A 21,791-nucleotide genomic window follows, 5' to 3' on the forward strand; every position below is an offset into this window, starting at 1 on the left:
ATTGTAGTACTATTGATTTTCGCAAACAACTCTGACATGTTGTTAAAAATGTGACGTCAGTCACGTCATTGAACGTTTGTAATTAAGCATCAAACAGCCGCTCTTTCCATGCGTCGTTCAGCATGGATAGGGACCAATCCAAACCAAGACTTTTGTTTTTGTGAAACAATTGACCAGAGATTGTTTCCTGGAAATATCGTGAAATTCGGAGACTAGGCCGATTTTGACGCTTCGTGGCTTTAGCCGATTAAATAAAACAAAGTAATCTGATTGGTTACAAAGCCTAGCGATCACAGGGAATTCATTAATAGGGGGTTACGTTTGCTGAGTTTAAAAAAAAAGAAAATCAATTAAAATTATATTTTGTTTCCATTATTAGCATAAACCACTAATTAAATTATAGTGATTTTTTGCTTAGATTATGCAAAAATCTTGTGGAAAAAGAGGAAGAAAATATACAATGTTATCAAGAGTGCCAATCAGCTTCCCCTTTACTGGGAAGATTTTTTTTCAACCTGTCCAAAGTTTGAGTTTTTCTCTCAGAAAACAAGGCACATGCGTGTTTAACAAACCAATTATTTTCATGAAAGATACATTATCCAAGACTAATAATGGGCACAACAGTTTCTTGTTCAAAGTGTCGCGATATGTTTCCCATTCGAAAAAAAAAGATAAGAACAAGAGGTCAATAGGCCTTAACGGTCACCTGAGTAGCATATAACCCATACACAAACTTGTCGAGGAGTCTTATATATTCATTTCATTGGGTTTCATTCTGGAGTAGAAAAAAATGCATTTGTAATGACGACCACCTCCCTGCCTGAAATCTTTAAAGAAGATAATGTTGAAACATTATATGCATTAACACCTATACTTCCATTTTGGCCCTGCCTTAGGTCAAACCCGTACTCCAGGGGACATGGAATTCAAAATTTTAGAAGAGGACCTCCTGGTAAATATAATTATGAAGTCAGTTTTTCATACATATGTGTAAGAATAGAGAAGATTTTGAAACATTATATGCATTAACACTATATTCCCATATTGCCCCCCACCCCACCCCCCCCCCCCCCCCAATGTCCTGAACCCCTGATCCAGGGGCAATGAATCCCACAATCTAGGTATAGGAGTAAGGAAGTGAACATTATAACCATGTATTCACTTTTGTGCCCACATGTTTGGGAGTAAAGAAGACTTTTTTTATAATGTGTAATACATTTTTACTATAAGGCCGTATTGGCCCCACCCTAGAGCCCGACACCCTGACACAGAGGTCTTTACTTTCACAATTTTGGTAGAGGGCTTAATGGACATCATAATCATGCATTTAATTTTTAAATATATATGGAAGGAGAGTAGAAGATTTTCTAAGATTTAACACATGTTTACTATATGGCCATATTGGACCACCCATATTGAACCCCTGACCCAGAGGCCATGAATTTCACAATTTTGGTAATGGGCTTCATGGACGTCATATTCATGCAATTAGTTTTAAACATATATATATATGGGAGTAGAGAAAAAGATTTTCTAAGATTTAATACATTTTTACTATATGGCATTATTTGCCCCACCCTTGAGCCTGATCCCCTGACCCAGGGGCCGTAAATTTCACAATTTTGGTAGAGAGTATCATGGACATTATAACCATGCAACTAGTTTTGTACCTACATGTGTGGGAATAGAGACGATTTTTTAAAAATTTGGCTTTGGTGCCACTGGGGTTGTAGAGCCACGAATTTCACAATTTAGATTCCACTTTCCATAGAGATACCTCGCACCAAAAATGGTAGCAATTAGCCTTGAAGCTTTTAAGAAGTTAAAAATTCTACTCGGGTGACCTAAAAATAATAATATTTGACTGATGTTGATTGCGTTATACAAATAGCGTCACTTCTTACGTCATGCACCATACTGCTTGTGAATGCAAAAAATAACATAGGTAGGTGTCAAACAGATATGTTAAACATATATCCAATTCAGTCAACTCTTTAAAAAATAAACTAACATATCAATTAAATGTATCTGAAACTCTTTAAATAGCTAATTATTGAGGCCAAATTTGAAATATGTCACGTTTCCTTATTCTGACATGAGTAGCAGAGTCATGCACTGTACTTTTTTTTAGTACACAGCCTCCTCAGCATATGTCTGTCCCTGATTGTGTCAACTACCAACCCTGCAAGTTCTTCGTCGGAGAGTGAACAATCATAGAAACATCCACTCTTTCAGCCTTAAACCTTTCCGACAAAGCCCGATCTCCTTCAACACGTCGTCCATCTTCTCATTTTTGTTCTAGTTAGCATAACAATGTTGCATTTAGATGATACACACCTAATTATGTCTAATATAAACCCTAAATGTTCTGAGAGGAGCAAAACATAATTCTTTTTATGATATATACAATGTAAATTGCTCATTGGTTTATCCTGGGATCATCACATTACTTTTTCCCATAACTTTCTAATTTGATTCGCTTTTTTTTGTTCTGTGATACCCCTCTCTTTATATTTAGAATCATGTACACAGGAATATCAACGAAATCTTCATTTGATATGTGCAAGTCGTACTCACTCGATTTCCGTATTGGTTTTTTTTCTTCATTGCCAGAATTCCCTCTGAGATAGACTATATAATTTTCTAAAGATTGATTTGCATGACTGCAAATCATTTAGTTTGATCTTTTCATTTAAATAAATTTCACTTAGGGCATATCGTGCTCGTCTGTGGTTGATTATTGTATGACAGTTTTGTCTTATGTCGACCTACATTTTTACTGGGTCACTGATTACGAAGCTTTTGTTATCTTTAGCCATTGATCATGTGCTAGGAATGGTGATTGTGAACGTGTATTATTTTTATAGAACGTAAATCATATCTAAAAAAAACCTTCACATTGAAATAAGTTTTTGAGAGATTCAATGAACGTGTTTGGCTAACAAGCTTTCGCAAGTAATGTTTTCAGATTCAAGGGTGCTTGTATATAACGTTTGAGTTTAAGTCATTGGAGACCAGTGGTGCCTTTGCCAATCTCTTCAAACATTTTTATATCCTCGCCAATCCTTTTATAATGCTAATTATATATTATATGAAGTTTTTGTATCCGGTAATTGTTTTTATTAATTTCCGCATAAAAGAGTAACTGTGAAATATATTCCGGCATAATCATATACGTTGTAGAGTATAATTAAAATTCCCTAGATGTTTTTACCTATAGATATGTTGTCCATGTTCTTATTGATAGTAGTGTTTGCGATTTCACGGGCTTATGGTGAGTTTACACGCATATAATGTAGTTGTCGTTTGAAATTTAATTTAAAACCTAGTATAAAATGTAATATAATATATGTTACATAAACAACATTCTAATTGAGGCGGTTATCTACCTGTAGTGTTCATCACTAGTATGTTATATAAGTTGCATTATTGATTCACTTATTTCCTAAATACTGTTTGTTTGGTATTTATCCAAACCATATTTACATTTTACTACCGAAATTTATTGCTTTAAAAATATATTAGGATAAAAAATAACATCATTAATAATGGTTCGGTAGAGTTTTACGTAAAGAATAATGTTTTTGATACATTCAGGTTTTTATTTTAAAAAATCATTTATAACATTATACTTTTTTAAACATGAAATGACAAAAACTGTTCGGACAAATCAAATAAAATCCCACTTTATTCGTTTTTGTTTATGAAGATCGTTCATAAGTAAATGTTAGTTGAAACGAACCCACTCAATTTTGTTAATGTAAATCATGCGCGGATCCAGAAAATTTTTCCAGGGGGGGTCCGAAGGATAATTGTGTTTGCCAGGGGGGTCCGAGGCATATTTTCGCGATAATTTTACTATGTAAATTTAATAAATATTCATTTTCCAGGGGGGGTCGGGACCTCCTCCCCCCCGACCCCCCTCTAGATCCGCGCATGTAAATAATGTTGTTTATATGGGGTTGTGTGTTTGTTGACAGTTAACGTCGCCCTCAATAAACCAGCATACCAGCAGTACCCAGTGTTTCCAGGTACCGACTTATATGACGCCAGTAACGCTGTGGACGGACGTAAATCTGATCTGAGCACAAATGGTGGTCAATGTGCTAAATCAATTTCCTCAACCACCGCCACATGGTGGGTGAACCTGACCAGCATCCACAGCATCCATCACATCACTATATACTTCAGGACGGACAACTTAGGTATAGTCTCAGTCATTATGTATCTTGAAAATGATATATTCTGTAGTGTAAACCAGTCATCACGCATATACGTTTTTTTTATTTACATGATACCATTTGGCTTTTATCAGATTACTAAATCGTCATATGATTATCCCTGTAATAAACACTGGAGAAAATTGAATTGTTTCAACAGCTGCAATGAACATGAATAGTACACGTAACTAAAACAAAAGATCAAACACAATTTTTAAATCAAAATTTTAGGTATAAATAACACTTATAATAACCACATACAAAATGTAAATATTTGTTCACGAAATTATTTATATTTTCTTAACACGACAGTATAAACCTATGAACTTTGTCCTTCTGTAGTTATAAAACTCGACCGACAAAATCATTTAATGTTTATAACAGACGTAAGTATAGTGAACTGAATGGGATGTAGCTTTAGTAAAATACCAAAAAACTTTATGCCAAAAATCTGACCTTAAGGTTCTGAATCTTATTTGACGATTTTGTCATTCCTCCATTTAAGAAAATACACCAAAGCATGACCTAAAATAAAATAGTAAAGGTATGAACGGCATGGGGTTTTCAAAAATAAAGATTGTGTAATAACGAAAATGTGCAATGCTCTCAAAATTATACGACAACAATTCGCGCAAAGTTGTAACAAAGCAGACTTGTCTCCCATCTAAAACCGCAATTTATCGAATCATAGCAGGTAGACAACATAGAAATCAAATGATAATCTTTGTGTTAACCTTTTTTTCCAGATTGTATTTAAGTATACTTTAACCCCCTAAATGCAGATTAACACAAACAATCTATGCATGACTAACATGGAGACCAGCTGCACTTACTGTATATAAAGAGGTTTCTTACAATCACGATATACTTCTTGACGTGTTTTAGAGTGACACTTGAATGGTCAGATTTGAGTTTAACCCTCTGTTAATAACATATATTTTTTTCGAATACTGAGCGACAATTAGGTATAGGTTATTCTTGAAAATGATCTGTATGACACAAATATCCTGGTGTTTATTAAAACAAACCAATGATTCTCAATATAAGATATTGTGTTAAAGTAGGAGCTAGCACGATAAAGAAACCTTCGTATGTATAGCGCCTCTAAATCATATAAAGTTTTTCCAGTGTCAGATATTAAAAGGATTTGGTATTTTATATAACTTGAGAAATGTTTCATGTTATCTACCCACCATGGTTATTAATAATATTATCTTCACTGGTGTTCTTTAAGATTTCTTTTGGGTTTCAATGGATATTTTGATAAACAGGTAGGCGTTAGGTGCCTTTTCACCTATTGTTTGCCTGTTCTTTACTGTTTGAAATAAACGTGCTTGGGTTTTAAGAGAGCACTCTGACCGCCCTTTTCGCCACGTACTCTTTCATGCAATATATGACATTGAATTAATTCCAGTTTGTTAGCACGATCGTATCGCTATGACATAAAAACGTATATAGTTTTAAACAAGGAAATTTTAAATTTGTATTTTCCCCCTGACAATTCTTTCTAACGACAATCATAAACAATGTCTGTGGAACATTTTATATTACTCTTGATATTAAATCTCTGTCCAGTACTTAAAATTCACAAAGGCATACGACTAGTGTTTTTAGAAAAATACCATTAACATGTTCAAAATACGGTATCATAATTCTGTTTATATATAGAAATGGTTTGATAATACGTAACTATTTCTTGTCCAGAGAATTCTCAGAGTTTAGCCCCCACCATTGAATTTGATATTATAATAAATGATGGTGGTTTTGTTATTTGAAACGACACATATATGAAACTTGCATATGTATTCCATGTAAGTGTACGTTAAACAATTAGCTATTTTAATTGATAGGTGCATGGAGAATGTGCAGTATGTTGCGCCTATAGTGCATTTGATATTTAGCAATGTTATAGTTGATATTGTAAAAAAGAATCATATAAACTTGTTTTTCACTGGATCGATAACGTTTTGTACAGATTCGTACACAGCAGACAGTTTACTTGGATTCTCCGTGTATGTCTCCAATACCACAGATTTATCACAAGGAACGTTGTGTTTCAAGCACGACATCTTCACAATAAACACAATACCTTCTGTCTTCACAACAAACTGTTTTGTTCATGGACAATATGTCATCTACTACAACGAGAGACTACCGGGAGTTGTCTACCCTTACGGTTATTTCTTTTATGTACGGATTGACCTCTGTGAAGTAGAGGTGTATGGTTAGTGTTTTTTTTATAATTTATTAACCTTTAAAAAATATCTTAAATATGTTTCTTATATGGTCACATGGTTACCTTTATTGTCAACACATAAAACAATAAACTAGTATGCATACCTTGTGGATTTAATCAGTTAACAACATGTTGTCATTTTCAATAAAACTATCAAATCTTGTTCAATCATTTAAAGTATTTCTTTTTTTTTCTCGAAATGCCCCCCCCCCCCCAGAAAGAATAGTAAAATGTTATGCTTAGCAATTTTAATATCGAAGTGACTTATTTAAACTAGGCACAGAGAAAATGTTTGCTATTCAATCAATATAAAGATGACTTAGTGAAAGGACTGTTGAATTTCAAACATTTCATTTAGCCTCTTTCTCTAAGGGTCATGGCTGTAACATGTATGTTAGGACGGTGTTAAAGTTGCGAGATGAATAACTGAACAGATCGCATATATATACCTTTACAATATGTTATTTGGTGTTGTTAATTTTTTTTAAATATTTTTTTAGTTGGTAGGTTGGATAATTTAATTAGTGTATTATATCTCTGTAATATATATTACATCTCTAAACACCTTCCGTCGTATTGCTCAAATTATATAAAAGCACACAATTTTATGGCATAGACAAATGCATGGTTGATGAGAGTACTTCTACCATACCATAAAATTTATGACTTTAAGGCCAGCATATTTGCTAGCCAAGGGTTTTCGGTCCACTTCGCTCCTGATAAACCTAATGAGATCTGCCAAGGGTTTATGGGAAGCTGAGTGGATTGAAAATCCTTAGCTAGCGAAGATATTAGGTCATAGTCCTTAAGTTGGAGAGACCGATCTGTATGTTAAAATAATCATTTACTGGATATGCATTGATCATTTTTTTAATAATTGACATTCCCGTCTGTTCACTGTGCGATGATTACCAATTGCATGTACACCTTTTTAGCTTGATAAATGTGAAGCTCTTAACTGGTTTAACACACGTGTATCATTAGTGTGTCTCGGTTTCTAGTTTTGATATACTACTTGCTAGCCAAGAAAATAAAAATATTGCCGTGATATACTTTTGACTCATGCTTAATTATATTGTGCTATAGTGACAAGGAAAGGAATGTGAATAATGACTGTACTGTGATTTTTTGATATTTGAATACATGTACCTAGTAAAGTACACAATATGTAGATTACATGCACTGAGTACTTAGTATTATTATTATTTTATATATGTAGTTAACTGTGCCAAATTTTGTCAAGTACACGGGTATGCGTTTTGCTACACATTGTCAAATCCGTTGTTCTTAGATATGCATAGATTGACCGTTCCGTTTCTCATTTTTATTTCCAATTGCTGAAAACTAATAAAATGCATAATGTTGAACTTTTGCAATTTCACTACGGTCTTGTCATGCATATGCTCTTTCTTATGAATGCTACGTACGCACATTTGATAATCCAATCATTATTGCCAATATATGGAAACATTATCCAATATTTACATTTGCAAATACATTTCCTTATATGAACCTATAGAATAGCGAAACCGTTCAAATTTGAAAGAACTTTTTCCTGATGACACAACGTTCACAGCACGTGCTTATCGCATGTCGCTTAGATTTTTGTGAACATAAAATTTCGGTAATTTTAACAGTTCTGAACGATTTGTCTTTTTCAAATGTAGGTAAAAAACAGCAATGTTAAACAGTTCACCGGGATATGAAGTTGGTTGGAATGTGATCAAATCTACCCTTCGGGCTTCACAGGATTTGATCACGTGGCCAATTAACTTCATTTCCCGGTGAATTTTTTAAATTGCCGGTTATTTCTTAATTTAAAAACATATTCCACATGGTAGATTTGCCAACAATCACAAGCAAAAACATTAAAACCTACCGACCCCCTCTTCAGTTCTCGAAAGTCACACAGTCAACTAAAACGCATCTCAAATGTCCTTACAAATTCAGAGATATACTCCTATACTTCCTGTTCATGTAAATAAAATGCATGATACACAGTTTAGGTTGATGACCATCGCAAGATATATTGTTTAACTCATTTATTATTTGTTCAAATGTGTCAAGCAACAGGGTCTTACGTGTCTGTTTTGTAATAAATGTTGCAATACTGCAATATGTTTCTGGTTAAATTTGAAATTGTCTTGATGAATTTTCATGCATAACAAATTAACAATATACGCAGTCACGTAAATAAACGCCTCTTTCATCTTTTTTTTCCTTAAGAATAGATTGAATATACTCATAACAAAATTAAATACATGTATGTAATAAATAACATTTCATGTACAGGATGCCCATCAACAGGGTTTTACGGGTCTAACTGCTCTATTCCCTGTCCAGATGTCAACTGTCAGTACTGTCACATAGAGACGGGCACCTGTCAGGGCTGTAAGCCTGGGTATCAAGGTCATCACTGTGAATTAGGTGAGAAATAGTTTAAACAAGCATTTTGTGAGTATTAAGCAATACACGTCCCCTACCGGTTTTTATTATTCTATGAAAGCTTTGAAGCATACATCTATTTCAAAACTATTATAAACGAGATATTGTGCTTTAATCAGAGATTAATGAACAGAGGAAATTCAATCTACATAGTTGATATAGAAATTAAATAAAAAATCTGTAAAATAATACTCTTCATTTTATTTCCTGTAATTTCGCCAAGTGCATGAATTTTTTGCTGGTAGAAATTTGTGAAAACCATGCACTGTTATGCAGAGTACCATTTCTTACCATTTTCTGTACCCCGAATCAACAGACAAACCCGATAACGAACCCGATTGTAATAATACAAAAAACCCTGTCGATTAAATTTACAACACAATGATTGACACTATTATACATAACTTATTTGTTTGTTAGAAACAATAAAAAGAATGGTACAAGTATTGCACGGTTTCAATACTGACTACATACCTTCCTCGTTTATTCAATGCACACCAAACCCGACATCGAACCCGAATATTAAAAAAAATGGAATATATAAAAAAAAAATTATCTAAAATATGTCAACCAGACAATAAAAGTGTAAACTTGATCTGTAGGTTGACATTTTGAAACTGTTCAGCAAATTTCATATTAATTCTCAAACGCATAAAGACAAATGTGAAAAACTGATGTGGGGACAGACATACAGACAGACGGACGGAAGGACGGACGCAGAGGAAAGCCATAGTCCTGTCCGGTGAAACCGGTAGGAAACTAATAAAAAGCATTATTAACTTCACGTGTACATGAATGTATCTGGGTTCATGACGTATTGTTTACAATTACAAAGCATTCATAGACCTTATGAAAGTTTAGAATATTTGTTTTATTCTGAAGCAATTATGTAAACGTGCAATGGGGTCAATACCCGTGTTCCCCCTCGGGCCCATACCCGAGATAGAATCGGATAGCCCTAAATGCTGCCAATACTTCAATCACCGCGCCTGCACATATACAATAACTCAACGTTACGCAGGTAGGGTTTACCGCACACCTACGTAACTCAACAGGTACCAAGGTTAACGCACGCAGGGATGACCGCACACTTGCCCCAACAACGTAACCTAACGCAAGAAGGGAGTGCCGCACACTTGCGCTAAAAAGGCCAGGACATCAGCAGGGATGACCACCCACTAGTGTTCCGCCGCAACAACCATCAGTACAAGCAGGGATGACCGCACACTGGTATTATTGCGATATAGAGCAGAGATGACCGCACACTCTGTATCGTAGGTTGATCACACAAAGATTAATTAGGGCAGGGATGTCCATACACTCAATCTAGCCGTACCTGTTTAAGTGTAACCCCGGACAGTCTTATTCCTTAACGCGATTGTCACTGTCCCTAAATGTTTGCCGGCCTAAAAGAAATTTTAAGTATCTAATAACAGGAAATCAAAAATAAACACACTAATACGACCTAATCCAAAACTACTTATGCACAACACCCTGTTTACATATTCTATTTATTATTGTATAAAAATAATCATCACAATAATTGGTTCATACTGGACACATTTACTGAAAAATTAAGATTCACAAAATCAAGGGCAATAACGCAAAACAATATAATTCAAATAGATACAAATGAAAAATAACTGTCTGCTTCATAACACCCATCCCAGCTTTATGCGTCCGCGCATAAGAATGTTATTGCACAAACATAGACTACCAGCCTTTGTGGAAAAAAAATATCAGTCTTGGCCGGGATTTAGCAGTCTTCATCCGTGTACCAAGAGTCCTCGTTGGTCGCCTTCACTTTGCGATCATCCTTACGATAAGTGGTAACTTTTGTCCGTACGCGGTGGACATTTCTTCGTGGCTACGTCTGAATGCTGCATCGACACAGCTACGTCTGCGTACCAACGTTTCTCTTCTTCCCGTCGCTTGAAGAAGCCGTAGAGATTCTAAATACCTTCTTAGGAGGGCACACTCTGGCACTTCGACTTTCTTCTTCTTAGGGGCGCTGACCTTGGTACTTGGCTCCTTCAGCCCTATTAATTTAAAAACGATCCCTTGGGCTTCTCTTTGTCGGAGTTGTGCGTCTCCGAGTGGCGCTTTAAGTCCCTATCACGTCTTGGAGCGTAATCACAGTCCGGACACTCATAATTCATTTTATCTCTCCTTTCCCTCACACAGGACAGCGTACGTTCTTTCCACTCATCCTTTGTGGGGTACTATGTTACTGCTTGGCGTTTCGTACATAATGTCTTACGGGGTCGCAACTTCAAGTCCTAACATTAGCAGATTCTGCGCACATTCAGTTGTCTCATGTTCGGCAGATCGATATGCATCATCAGGTACGGAAGGTTCCCTATCTCTCTGGTGATTGTCAACATATGCGTGCAGCATACTGGCCAGTGTCTTATTGCATCTTTCAACCATGCCGTCTGACTGGGGGTGGTATGGTGTCGTGCGCGTCTTCTTGATACCCAAGAGTTTGCACATCTCGCTGAAAAGCTGACTCTCGTACTGGGCACCCTGGTCTGAGTGAATTACGTATGGGACTCCCAAGTGAGTGATGACGTGTTCCACGATGATGCGCACCACTGTCTCTCCCTCTATGTTACGTATAGGAAAACACTCCGTCAATTTGGAGAAATAATAAGAGATGACAAGTATTTACTTGTTAAAGCTGACACGAATTCATAAATACGCATTATTTCCCTTTTATCTCCTTCTACCGCCATATTAGTTGTAGTTTTCTTTTGTTCCCATCGCTACACACCCCCTTTATAAGACTGATAGCAATATTCATGCTTCACCGCATTCAGGTATTTCATTCACCCGAACACGTTACATTGGACGAAAAAACTTGTAGAAAAGCGTTTTGAACAAAAATAATACAACCACTACATTGGTAGGGAATATCCAATGAACAACGAAACAAGACAGACTGAAATCCAGGCACACATATTTCAAAATTCTTCGATAATTGCAGAACATTTTCCTGTGTGTGTGACAACATTGCACATGCGCAATCCACACACTGTGGCAGATCTAGCAATGACAATGACCGCATGGATTCAAGAAACAGTGTGTTTTTTGTAAACACTGATGGAGACGATGTTACGCTGTTACTTGTTTAGATTTATTATCATTTATCTACTGTGTTGGATGTAGTGCCGCGGGGTTTAAAAAAAAGCAGACTTTATGCATTCTGTATGAACAACACACCTGTTTAATGTGAATGCGAATTAAAACAGCCCTTTTTGTGCAAAATCATCCGGATACCTTGAACATTCTTTCAAAGAATAAATTTATTTATGTTTTATTGATTGTAGTTTCCTTTATTCTTTTTTTACAAACAATTTACTACAATGTGTAGTTCGTGTATTTAGAAGTCCGTGCAACCCTAATGCCCCGATCGGAAAGCAACGGGCCGTAACGTTCTCTACCGGTATATATACCCCAATGGCAGTTGAGGAATTATCAAAACTAATATGACGACTGAATGCTTTTATGAATTCATGTCAGCTTTAACTTTAGCTGTCATTGGCAGTTCTCCAAAAATATCAGTGGCAATGTGCTCCATAGGAGCTCCAGTTTTGGAAATCTGCATTGGCGCTCTTCTATGCTTCAATGGTACCTTAGTTCGGCTGCATTGGTCGCGTCCTGCTATGGACGTTCTCACATCCTCCTGCAAACCAGGCCAGTAGTACCTCTGCCGAAGTTTTGCTAGTGTTTTACGCACTCCTAAATGTCCTGCTTAGTAGAAAAGTATTGCTTGCATTGTAGACGTTTTTTTCAGAATTCTTCCACCTTCGGTACAAAATGCCGTCTTGGATTTCTAGTGACAAGAACTTTGATAACAAATACTTTAAAAATCTGTCCTCTCCGCTGACTACGTCAAAGTCAGGCTTGGCGAGATTGGTCACCAACTCTTGGACTTGTTTGATTTGCGGGTCTAGTCTTGAAAGCTACGCAGAGTGTCACCTCCTGACTCGGCTTTTACATGGACAATGTTCGTAGAGCGCTCCCAATCGCTGATAAAACCACACTGCTTGCACGAAATACAGCTGAGTGCATCTGTGTTTCGTTGCTTCCTGGCTGATGCTCAATCTTCATGTCAAACACACCTAACACTTCTAGCCAGCGCGCGAGTTGACCCTCCCGATTTCCGAATTGCATCAGCCAGCGTAGGGATCCATTGTCTGTGCGCACTGTTATTCGCTTGCCATACAGATAGTGCTTAAAGTATTTACAAAAATGCACCACTGCCAGGATTTCCTTCTTTGTTACACAATATTGTTTTTCGGCCTTTAATAGAGTGGGGCTGGCATAGGCAATTGGACGTTCTTTCCCACCAATAACCTGTGAAAGCACGGCACTAATGGCAACATTGCTGTCTTCTGTATCCAGGCTAAATGGTTTAGTAAAGTCTGGCATAACACAAACGACCCTTCAGCTCGGCGAACGCTTCCTGGCATTCTTTAGTTCAAACAAACGCTTTGCCCTTCTCTGTTAACTTTGTCAATGGCTTTGCCTTTTTTCCGAACTTGTCTATGATTCTCCGATAATATCCGTAGATACCGAGAAACCAACGGATTTCCGTCAAGTTACAGGGTTCTGGCCAGTGTTTGACTCCTTGCATCTTTTCTGGATCAGTAGAGATTCCGTGCTCTTTGATTACATGCCCAAGATATAGGACTTTGCGCGAAAACAGAACACATTTCTTCGGCTTGAGATTAAGGCCTGCAGCTACAATGCGGTCGAATATCCTTGTTAGGTTTTCTATCATGTGTTCAATTGATATTAATTGATATTATCATCAAAATCCAGAAGTTCTCGCCAATGGACAGTCAAAATAAACAAACTCTTTGGCAAATATAGTTCATTTTTATTGATTCTAATTTTGATTTGTCAGAGGTGTGTTTGGTTGCGTGTTGTCGTATGAAGCTGCGTGGTGAAGATAAAAACACGTTCAATTCCTTGGTTTGCCAATTAACTTTATATTTGTAAAAAATGGTCCTATCAATTATAAAACGTTCGACAGTTTGAATTACTGTCATCTAACTGTTTAAGAACGAATTCATTGTAAGATTACAAACAAATTCGTTATTGAAATTCAACGAATAACAGTAAAGGTAAATAACGTGTTTGCTCTATCAGTAAATAAGTTTAATGCCGGTATAATTACCTAACGCAGATTTTATATAACAAACATGAGCCCTGTTTCAGTATATTGGATGTATTTTAGCGAGTTATAAAAATAAAGCCAGTATAGTCACTTCCATTATTGAGTCATGTATCATACATAGTTGCGACAAACATGTTCGAAATTGTATTTTGAAATTTCAAAAACCAAAATGTCTAATTATACTTAGCAAACCCAGTGTTTGAAACTCCAAAAACAATATTTCGTCTTTTGTAAAAAAAAGTATGTAGCTCTCGTATTTGGTAGTTTTTTTAATGTCATAATGTTGGAGTGCTGATTGTGAATTCATCTACAAAGGTCGTTTGTTCTTCAAACATATAACAAACCTTACAGACGATGTAAAGTGTAGTTCTTTGTGCAGAATTATTTAGCAGTTGCAACCATTAATAAACCTTATTATTGTGTTCATGGAGGCGGTGTGCTATCACTATGTTGTAACAGTTTTATCAAATCCTATCGAAATTGAAATTCCTAGTATATGTATAGGAAGTTCTTATATTCCACAGAAAATTTCAATTTTATTTTGGGAGTATTGTTTTTCATTTGGGAAGGATTTTTATTCGTGCACGATAACGCATGCAGGGCATGTATCATACATGTAACTAAAACACAATTTGCAAGGAACAGGTTTCAAAAAATGTATCTAATTTAAATTATAAAACTTAATGGGTATATTATACAAAGCACATCGAGTTAAAAATGAAACTGAAAACAAGAGTTCGTCTTTTATGAAGAACAAAGCAGTTCATAAAAAACTCAATTCGGTGTTTTCTAAAGGCATTGTTTCAAACAAACTTTGCATCCAATGAGATAACTGCAGTATTTTGTGCAACATTTTTTAGTAGTTTCTACCCGTAATGGGCCTAGTTTTTACAGTTATGAAAGAGATGTGGTTGCACTATGTTTTATTATGTTGTAACAAGCAAAGTTCTTGGTATTGTGTTTCTCTCTGTATTACAAATCGGCGTTCCAGTTTTTTTTATAGCTATTTCATCAATGATAATTTAAGTGATGGTTGTGTAGCCTGAGCCTCGATTACACAGATCACAGATGAGATTTTAAATATTGGCTCAACTTTGCAACTTATTGACAAGAAGAACATATATTTTGTCTAATTCTAATAGTTTATCTTAATTTTAAAAGGATGGAAAAAGTCAGCTTGGGAATTTAAGGCATTTCTCTAGAATTGATTCTATGGGGACTGAACATTGTTTCGTCATCTACATGTACATGTGTGTGGCAATATGTTACTGTGAGTTTTATGAAACCGTAAAAGGTTTGTCTACCATTTTTATTAACCGGATTTTCCAACGAAAAAAACTGGTTATTAAAATGGTGAAAATGGCTAGCGGAGGGCTGTCAAAAGGGTACCCTCATTGTATGGATAACTTCTCCTACAGTTTTTAAGAAAGGAAATATATTAAAAACATATTAGAGGTGTATTTATTGTAAGATTTTAATTTCTGATACTTTATGAAACGAAAATACCAGCTTTTGATCTTAGTCATCTAAGTCATTTTTTCGTAAAATATTGCATATAGGGTACCCTTAGTATGTGGATAACTCCTCCTACAGTGTTCAAGATAGAAAGCTCATCTTTTGCAGAATTGTACATATATTAAAGATCTGCATATTGCTAGGAATTTAATTCATGAAAACAATATTAGCTTTTGAACTTAGTTATTATATTTTGCAAAATATATAGGGCCCTCCATTTCACTGGATACGGTAGGTAGTGTGTGTTAATTTAGGGTTGACATGGATTATGGATACAGTTCACATAAAAGAACACCCGGTTTGTTGTCTCATTGATATTATATTCTGATAAGCATATTGGCGTATTAGGGCGCCATTTTGGTGTTCACAGTTTTAATACTTACACTTCTACGCAACATGCTCTACATTATTTTTTTTGTTTTAGTATTTCTTCTATTTTTAGCATGCAACAAAGGACTTTTTGGTGTTGACTGCAATGAAAAATGTGGACAATGTCGTGAAATATACCAATGTCACCATATACATGGTACATGTTCAACTGGATGTGCTGCTGGTTATCAGGGGGCCATGTGTAAAACAGGTATGTAGACATCTACGTAGTACCCAATAAAATATTTAACATATATATGCATAGATGGAGACATATGGCATACTTTTCTCGCTTGCTTGAGATTAAAGCTAAAGTAAGCTTTTCTGATAACGTTTGGTCTGACGTCCGCCTGCCTGTTTGTCCGTCTGTAAACTTTTTACATTTTTGACTTTTTCTTCCAAACCAATGGACCATATTTAACCAAACTTGGCTTAAAGCATCCCTATCTAAAGGGAGTTCAAGTTTGTTAAAATGAAAGGCCTCACCTTTGTTAAAAGAAAGATAATTAGGAATTATTAAATTGTTGTTATCTTTGAAAAAAATTCTTCTCAAAATCCAATTGGTCAGGAAAGCTGGAATTTGTATGAAAGCATTCCAAGGTAATATAGATCCAAGTTTGTTCAAATCATGATCTTTGTGGTATGGTTTAGCCACAATGTAGGGTTAATTTTTTTTACATAGGAAAATATTGAAAAAACACTGGAAAAGTCTTCTTATCGAAAAGCAATTGGCCAGAAAAGCTGAAATTTGTGTTGAAGCATCCTGCGGTAGTATATATTTTAGTTTGTTTAAATCATAATCTCCGAGGGTTCAGTGGGGCCACAATGTAGGATGTTAAATTTTTACATGGGATTTTATAGAGGAAAAAAAAAACAATTGACCAGAAAAGATGTAAGCTGTGTTGAAGGACCTCTAGGTATTGCAAATTCAAGTTTGTTCAAATCATGATCTCCGGGGGTACATTTGTACGTTGTTGACGAAATGGGGGGGGGGGGGGGTGTGTTCAAAGGAATACCGAGAGAACAATCTAAAAAGAAAAAAAACCTTTTTTCTAAAACAATCGGCCAGTAAAGTTGTAACTTGAGCGTAAGCATCCTCAGGTAGTATAGATCCAAGTCTGTTTAAACCAGAATATAATGGGGAAGGATGGGGCCAACATGGTGGGGGAGGGGTCCAATATTTACATAGAATTTTTTTTTTTAATTTGCAAAAAAGCTGTAACTTGTGTGGAAGCATCCTCAAGAAGTGTAATAAATGGGGAAAATGCTTAAAAGCCATATTAAATAGGATAAGACTACTCTTTCTTGGTGGGGAGGGGGTGTTGAATTTTTACTTAGAAATGAATTTGAATATTCTCAAAGAAATATGGTTTATAATATTACAACTATGCAAGAAAATTGACATTTTTATTTTTATTTTTAGTAGATTAGACCGTGAATAATTCTTTGGCAATACAAGGGGTTCAAAGTTTGATGTAGGTTTAAATTCATATGAGCAGTTATTTATGATCTTTTTCAGAATGGTAATGCTCATAGTGTGATACATGTATACCTATGAAATTATCCATCAACAATGTAATTAATAAATAGAACATAGATATGAGTTCATTTCCACGTGGAATATGTTATAGAATTAGTAACGGTCCAGAGTGTTAACCCTTACCTTACCTTTGCCGTGATCGCAAATAATATGCTCCATTACAAAAGTTAACGGTTTGGATTGTTTATGAACTATTTTTATTACTTTATTTCGATAAATCTTCCTAATGTGTCACATTTTTTTTTATTCAACATGCCATATATACTTTCCTGTATGAGTAATAATTAACACGGTGTTGTGTGGTTATGAAATATGATAATATGACGTCAATCTGTTACATGTTTTACAATATTATGTGTCATATGTACGTAGATGCGACTTTTTTTATTTTGTTAAAAAATGAAAAGACAAAAGAATAAGATCACAGTAAAATTTATAACAGTATACTGTAATTAAAGTTTAATTTGCCAAACGTACATCCAGATGGAGAAAAATACAAAATCATGGGTTTTTTGTTTTGTTTTTTGTTTTTGTTTTGTTTTGTTTATTGGGGTTTTTTTGTTTTTGTTTTTTTAATTTTGTTATATGTGTTTAATTGGTATTGTTTACCTTTTTTAATGGGGTTGGGTTTCTGTTAAGAAACCGATATATCTCTAGGAGTTTTTTAGAAGTTGTTGCTGTTGTCACATTTGTCGTTCTTTTACCTTGAAGCGAATATGCAAAAATATTTTCTAGTAAAGCTAGTTAGTATATAGTGTTGTAGATTTAGCCCGATTTACACACTATTTAAGTCTCAATTATCAAAAATGGCATAGTTGACACAAAAGTTTACAACTATATATAAAATACGAGGTTTGATTTTGGCTTATGCTCCCTTACTTTTTTCACAAAGCCCTAACTATACCTTTAAAAATGTTTAAGGATGTGACAAAGGATCATATGGTCTTGAATGTAAAGAAACGTGTGGACACTGTCGAGATATCAACCAATGCTCCAATGTCAATGGTTCTTGCTTAACTGGATGTGACGCTGGTTTTAGTGGAGAATTATGTGAAACACGTGAGTAGAAAATCGGCAAGGCACTAGCCAAGCTATGAATATAACGATCTTTTGTCAAATCAAGTCATTTGATTGGTAATAAATACCTTAATTCTAAAGTTGTATAAATGAAGATTGATTCAAATGTCGTTTATGCAACTTCAAGACGATATTAAATTGTATAAAGCGGAAACATAAAACACTGTCTCGGATCATTATATAACAGAACAATAGTGACATTTTAAACGTGTGTTAAGTGCTTCTTAAAATTTCTAAAATATATGCAATGACAGTCCAATCAAATATCTTTCAAAACATCAGCATGTATTTATGTTTGTGTATCACATATGCTGATAATTCTTCAACCAAAAAATTCTCATCATTAAGGTTGCGACAACGGTTCATACGGCTTTGATTGCAAAGAGAAATGTGGAAACTGTCGTGAAATTGACCAATGCTTTTATACAAATGGAACATGCTTAACTGGTTGTGATGGTGGTTATCAGGGAGACTTGTGTAAAACACGTGAGTGTTTGTAAATATGTTTCACATATGTAAGCATGCATTGCAGTGGATTGATAATCAGGTAAATTCAAAGTGTACTTGTAAATATTATAAAATGGTTACATATTCTTTGTAGAGTCATTGCTGTCTTTATCAGAAAAAACTGTATGATTTTGTATAACGTGTAAGTGGTTCGCTGCATTTGAATAGTTCTGAGTTCTGCAAATATGTAAAAAAAAAAAAAAAAGAAGACATAGTTAATTAGCGCATCTGCACCTATATAGGGACTCTATGTTATGTAGGCAGTAATGACTGCAGCATGCGCAACTCAACAGGTTCCAGCGTTTACTCAAGCAGACAGTATCGCACACTTTCGCCAACAACGCAAACATAACACAAGCAGGCAGTGCCGTATATTTGCGACGCAATGATAAGACCACTAGTAAGGATGATCACACACACATTAGTGATCCGCTGCAACCAACACCAAAACAGCGATTGCCACACTCTTGTATGAATTGGGAATTAAGCAGGGATGACCGCGCACTCAGTATTGAATATTAGAGATAGCAGGAATGACAACACATTTTATCAAGCCATATCTGTTTAAGATGAACCCAATTAGTCGTTTTCTTTTTCCCCCCAAAATCAAAAATACTGTTATGATATAAATGCCGGACTAGAATAATTTATAGTGTTTAGATTATAAACCCAAAAATAAACAATAAATATCCTAACCTAACTCAAATATATGTTTATTTATTTAGAACAACTTAGCATTGAATAGTTATTGGTGCATGCAAATAATTATCATTTTTTTTTTTTGGTGAAAAGTAGAAATCAATAAAAGGACAATGCAATTATCAGCAGAAACAAACCCTTTTCCGTCATTTGTATCGATTTTTTCACTCGTATATTTCCATTAGCATGTTTGATAAGTTTTTCCTAACAGAACAATTATAAGAAATGCAGTGATGCATGCACTGGGTGTGATGGGGTAAATAGATTGTGTGACTCTTGTTGATTCCTTCTCCGGATAGGTTGCTTCTACAATGACAAGAGTGTTTTCATTTCCTTTCTGTCAGAACGCTAACTGTTTAAGCAGACTACATGTGCATTAATGTCCAACATAACTGTTATTAGGTCTTTCCACCTTTCAGGTGAAAGACCTCTTGTGTTTTTAGGTCTTTCCACCTTTCAGGTGAAAGACCTTTTGTTTTTCTTATGTTTTTTATTATTAGGTCTTTCTACCTTTCAGGTGAAAGACCTTTTGTATTTCTTATGTTTTTTAGGTCTTTCCACCTTTCAGGTGAAAGACCTTTTGTATTTCTTATGTTTTTTATTATTTTTTTTTCTTCTCTTTTTTTCCAGGGACAGCTTTTTTATTTCAAGAGATATTGAAACAATTTTTTCTTTATGTTATTGGCCATTAAAAGTTATGGTACTAAACGACCCTTTGCTTGATAATTCCCAGAACTTACAAAGTTATTGCCCTTGTGTACGAAAAGCTTGTTATCGCAACTCCTGTGAAACCATAAGAGATAGAAACTTGGAACTTTTACCAATGTCTTCAGTACACTTAGAGGGTTCTCCAATCTATTCATACCGACAGGATTTGAGCCCCCCTTCTAGTAGTTATTGCCCCTGAAAGTATTTACATTTCTATAAAATCACCTACAACTTTTTTATTATTTATCATAGAGACTTCGGACCATTTGGGATTGAAGCGTCTACCTTGGCCGAACAAAATGACATAAAGGTCAAATGTCAAGGTCATCTGCAAATCTCTTAATTAATGAGTTTTTAGATCTCTTTTGTTTAGGGTGGTAGAGAAAAACTTTTTCATGGATGTAGTAGGACATCTTGAGACATTTTAAAATATAGCCCCTTGGCTCCTTCCTTTAAATAGTTACAGAGTTATTACCCCTATTTACATAAAGCTTGTTATCGCTACTCCTCTGAAACCATAAGAGATAGAAACTTGGAACTTTTACCAATGTCTTCAATACACTTAGAGGGTTCTTCAATCTATTCATACCGAAATGATCTGAGCCCCCCTTCTAGTAGTTATTGCCCCTGAAAGTATTTACATATCTATAAAATCACTTCCAACTTTTTTATTACTTATTATACAGACTTCGGACCACTTGGGATGGAAGCGTCTACCTTGGATGAACAAAATGATATAAAGGTCAAAGGTCAAGGTCATTTGGAAATCTCTTAATTAATGAGTTTTTAGATCTCTAATGTTTAGGATGGTAGAGAAAAACTTGTTCATGGATGTAGTAGGACATCATAAGACATTTCAAAATATAACCCTTTGACCCTTACCATGTAACAATTATAGAGTTATTGCCCCTATTGTACAAAATGCTTGTTATCGCTACTCCTAATTGACCGTTGGAGATAGAGACTTGAAATTTTTACTAATGTATTCAGTATACTTAGACGCTTCTTCACTCTTCTCATACCGACAGGGTCCATAGTCCCTTTCTAGCAGTTTTTGACCCTGAAAGTTTTGAACATTTGATAAAAACACAAATAATTTTTTGAATCAATAATCATAGATACATCGGACCACTTGGTATTGAAGCGTCTACCTTGTGAGATCAAAATGACATAAAAGTCAAAGGTCAAGCAATAAAAAATTGCAAAATTAATCGTTTGACACTTTCTTATGAAGTAACGCAGAAAAAATACTTTATTCTATTAAAGCAATCTTACTTCAAACATAAAAAA

At 35.1% G+C, this 21,791-nt stretch overlaps 1 protein-coding gene across 1 annotated transcript in view; it reads left to right on the plus strand.

Moving 5' to 3' along the window:
- The first annotated feature begins 3,204 nt into the window (after nucleotides 1-3,204).
- LOC128172389 (multiple epidermal growth factor-like domains protein 10) overlaps nucleotides 3,205-21,791 on the plus strand; it is a 31,667-nt gene continuing 13,080 nt past the window's right edge. Inside the window, exons 1-7 of the mRNA XM_052838183.1 lie at nucleotides 3,205-3,274; nucleotides 3,981-4,205; nucleotides 6,196-6,444; nucleotides 8,749-8,883; nucleotides 16,044-16,181; nucleotides 18,432-18,569; nucleotides 18,936-19,073. Of these exons, the coding sequence (XP_052694143.1) occupies nucleotides 3,205-3,274; nucleotides 3,981-4,205; nucleotides 6,196-6,444; nucleotides 8,749-8,883; nucleotides 16,044-16,181; nucleotides 18,432-18,569; nucleotides 18,936-19,073 (1,093 nt within the window). The remainder of the gene's footprint in view (nucleotides 3,275-3,980; nucleotides 4,206-6,195; nucleotides 6,445-8,748; nucleotides 8,884-16,043; nucleotides 16,182-18,431; nucleotides 18,570-18,935; nucleotides 19,074-21,791) is intronic.

This window comes from Crassostrea angulata, chromosome 2 (genome assembly GCF_025612915.1).
Source record: "Crassostrea angulata isolate pt1a10 chromosome 2, ASM2561291v2, whole genome shotgun sequence".
In the NCBI taxonomy this organism is placed as follows: Eukaryota; Metazoa; Mollusca; class Bivalvia; order Ostreida; family Ostreidae; genus Magallana; species Magallana angulata.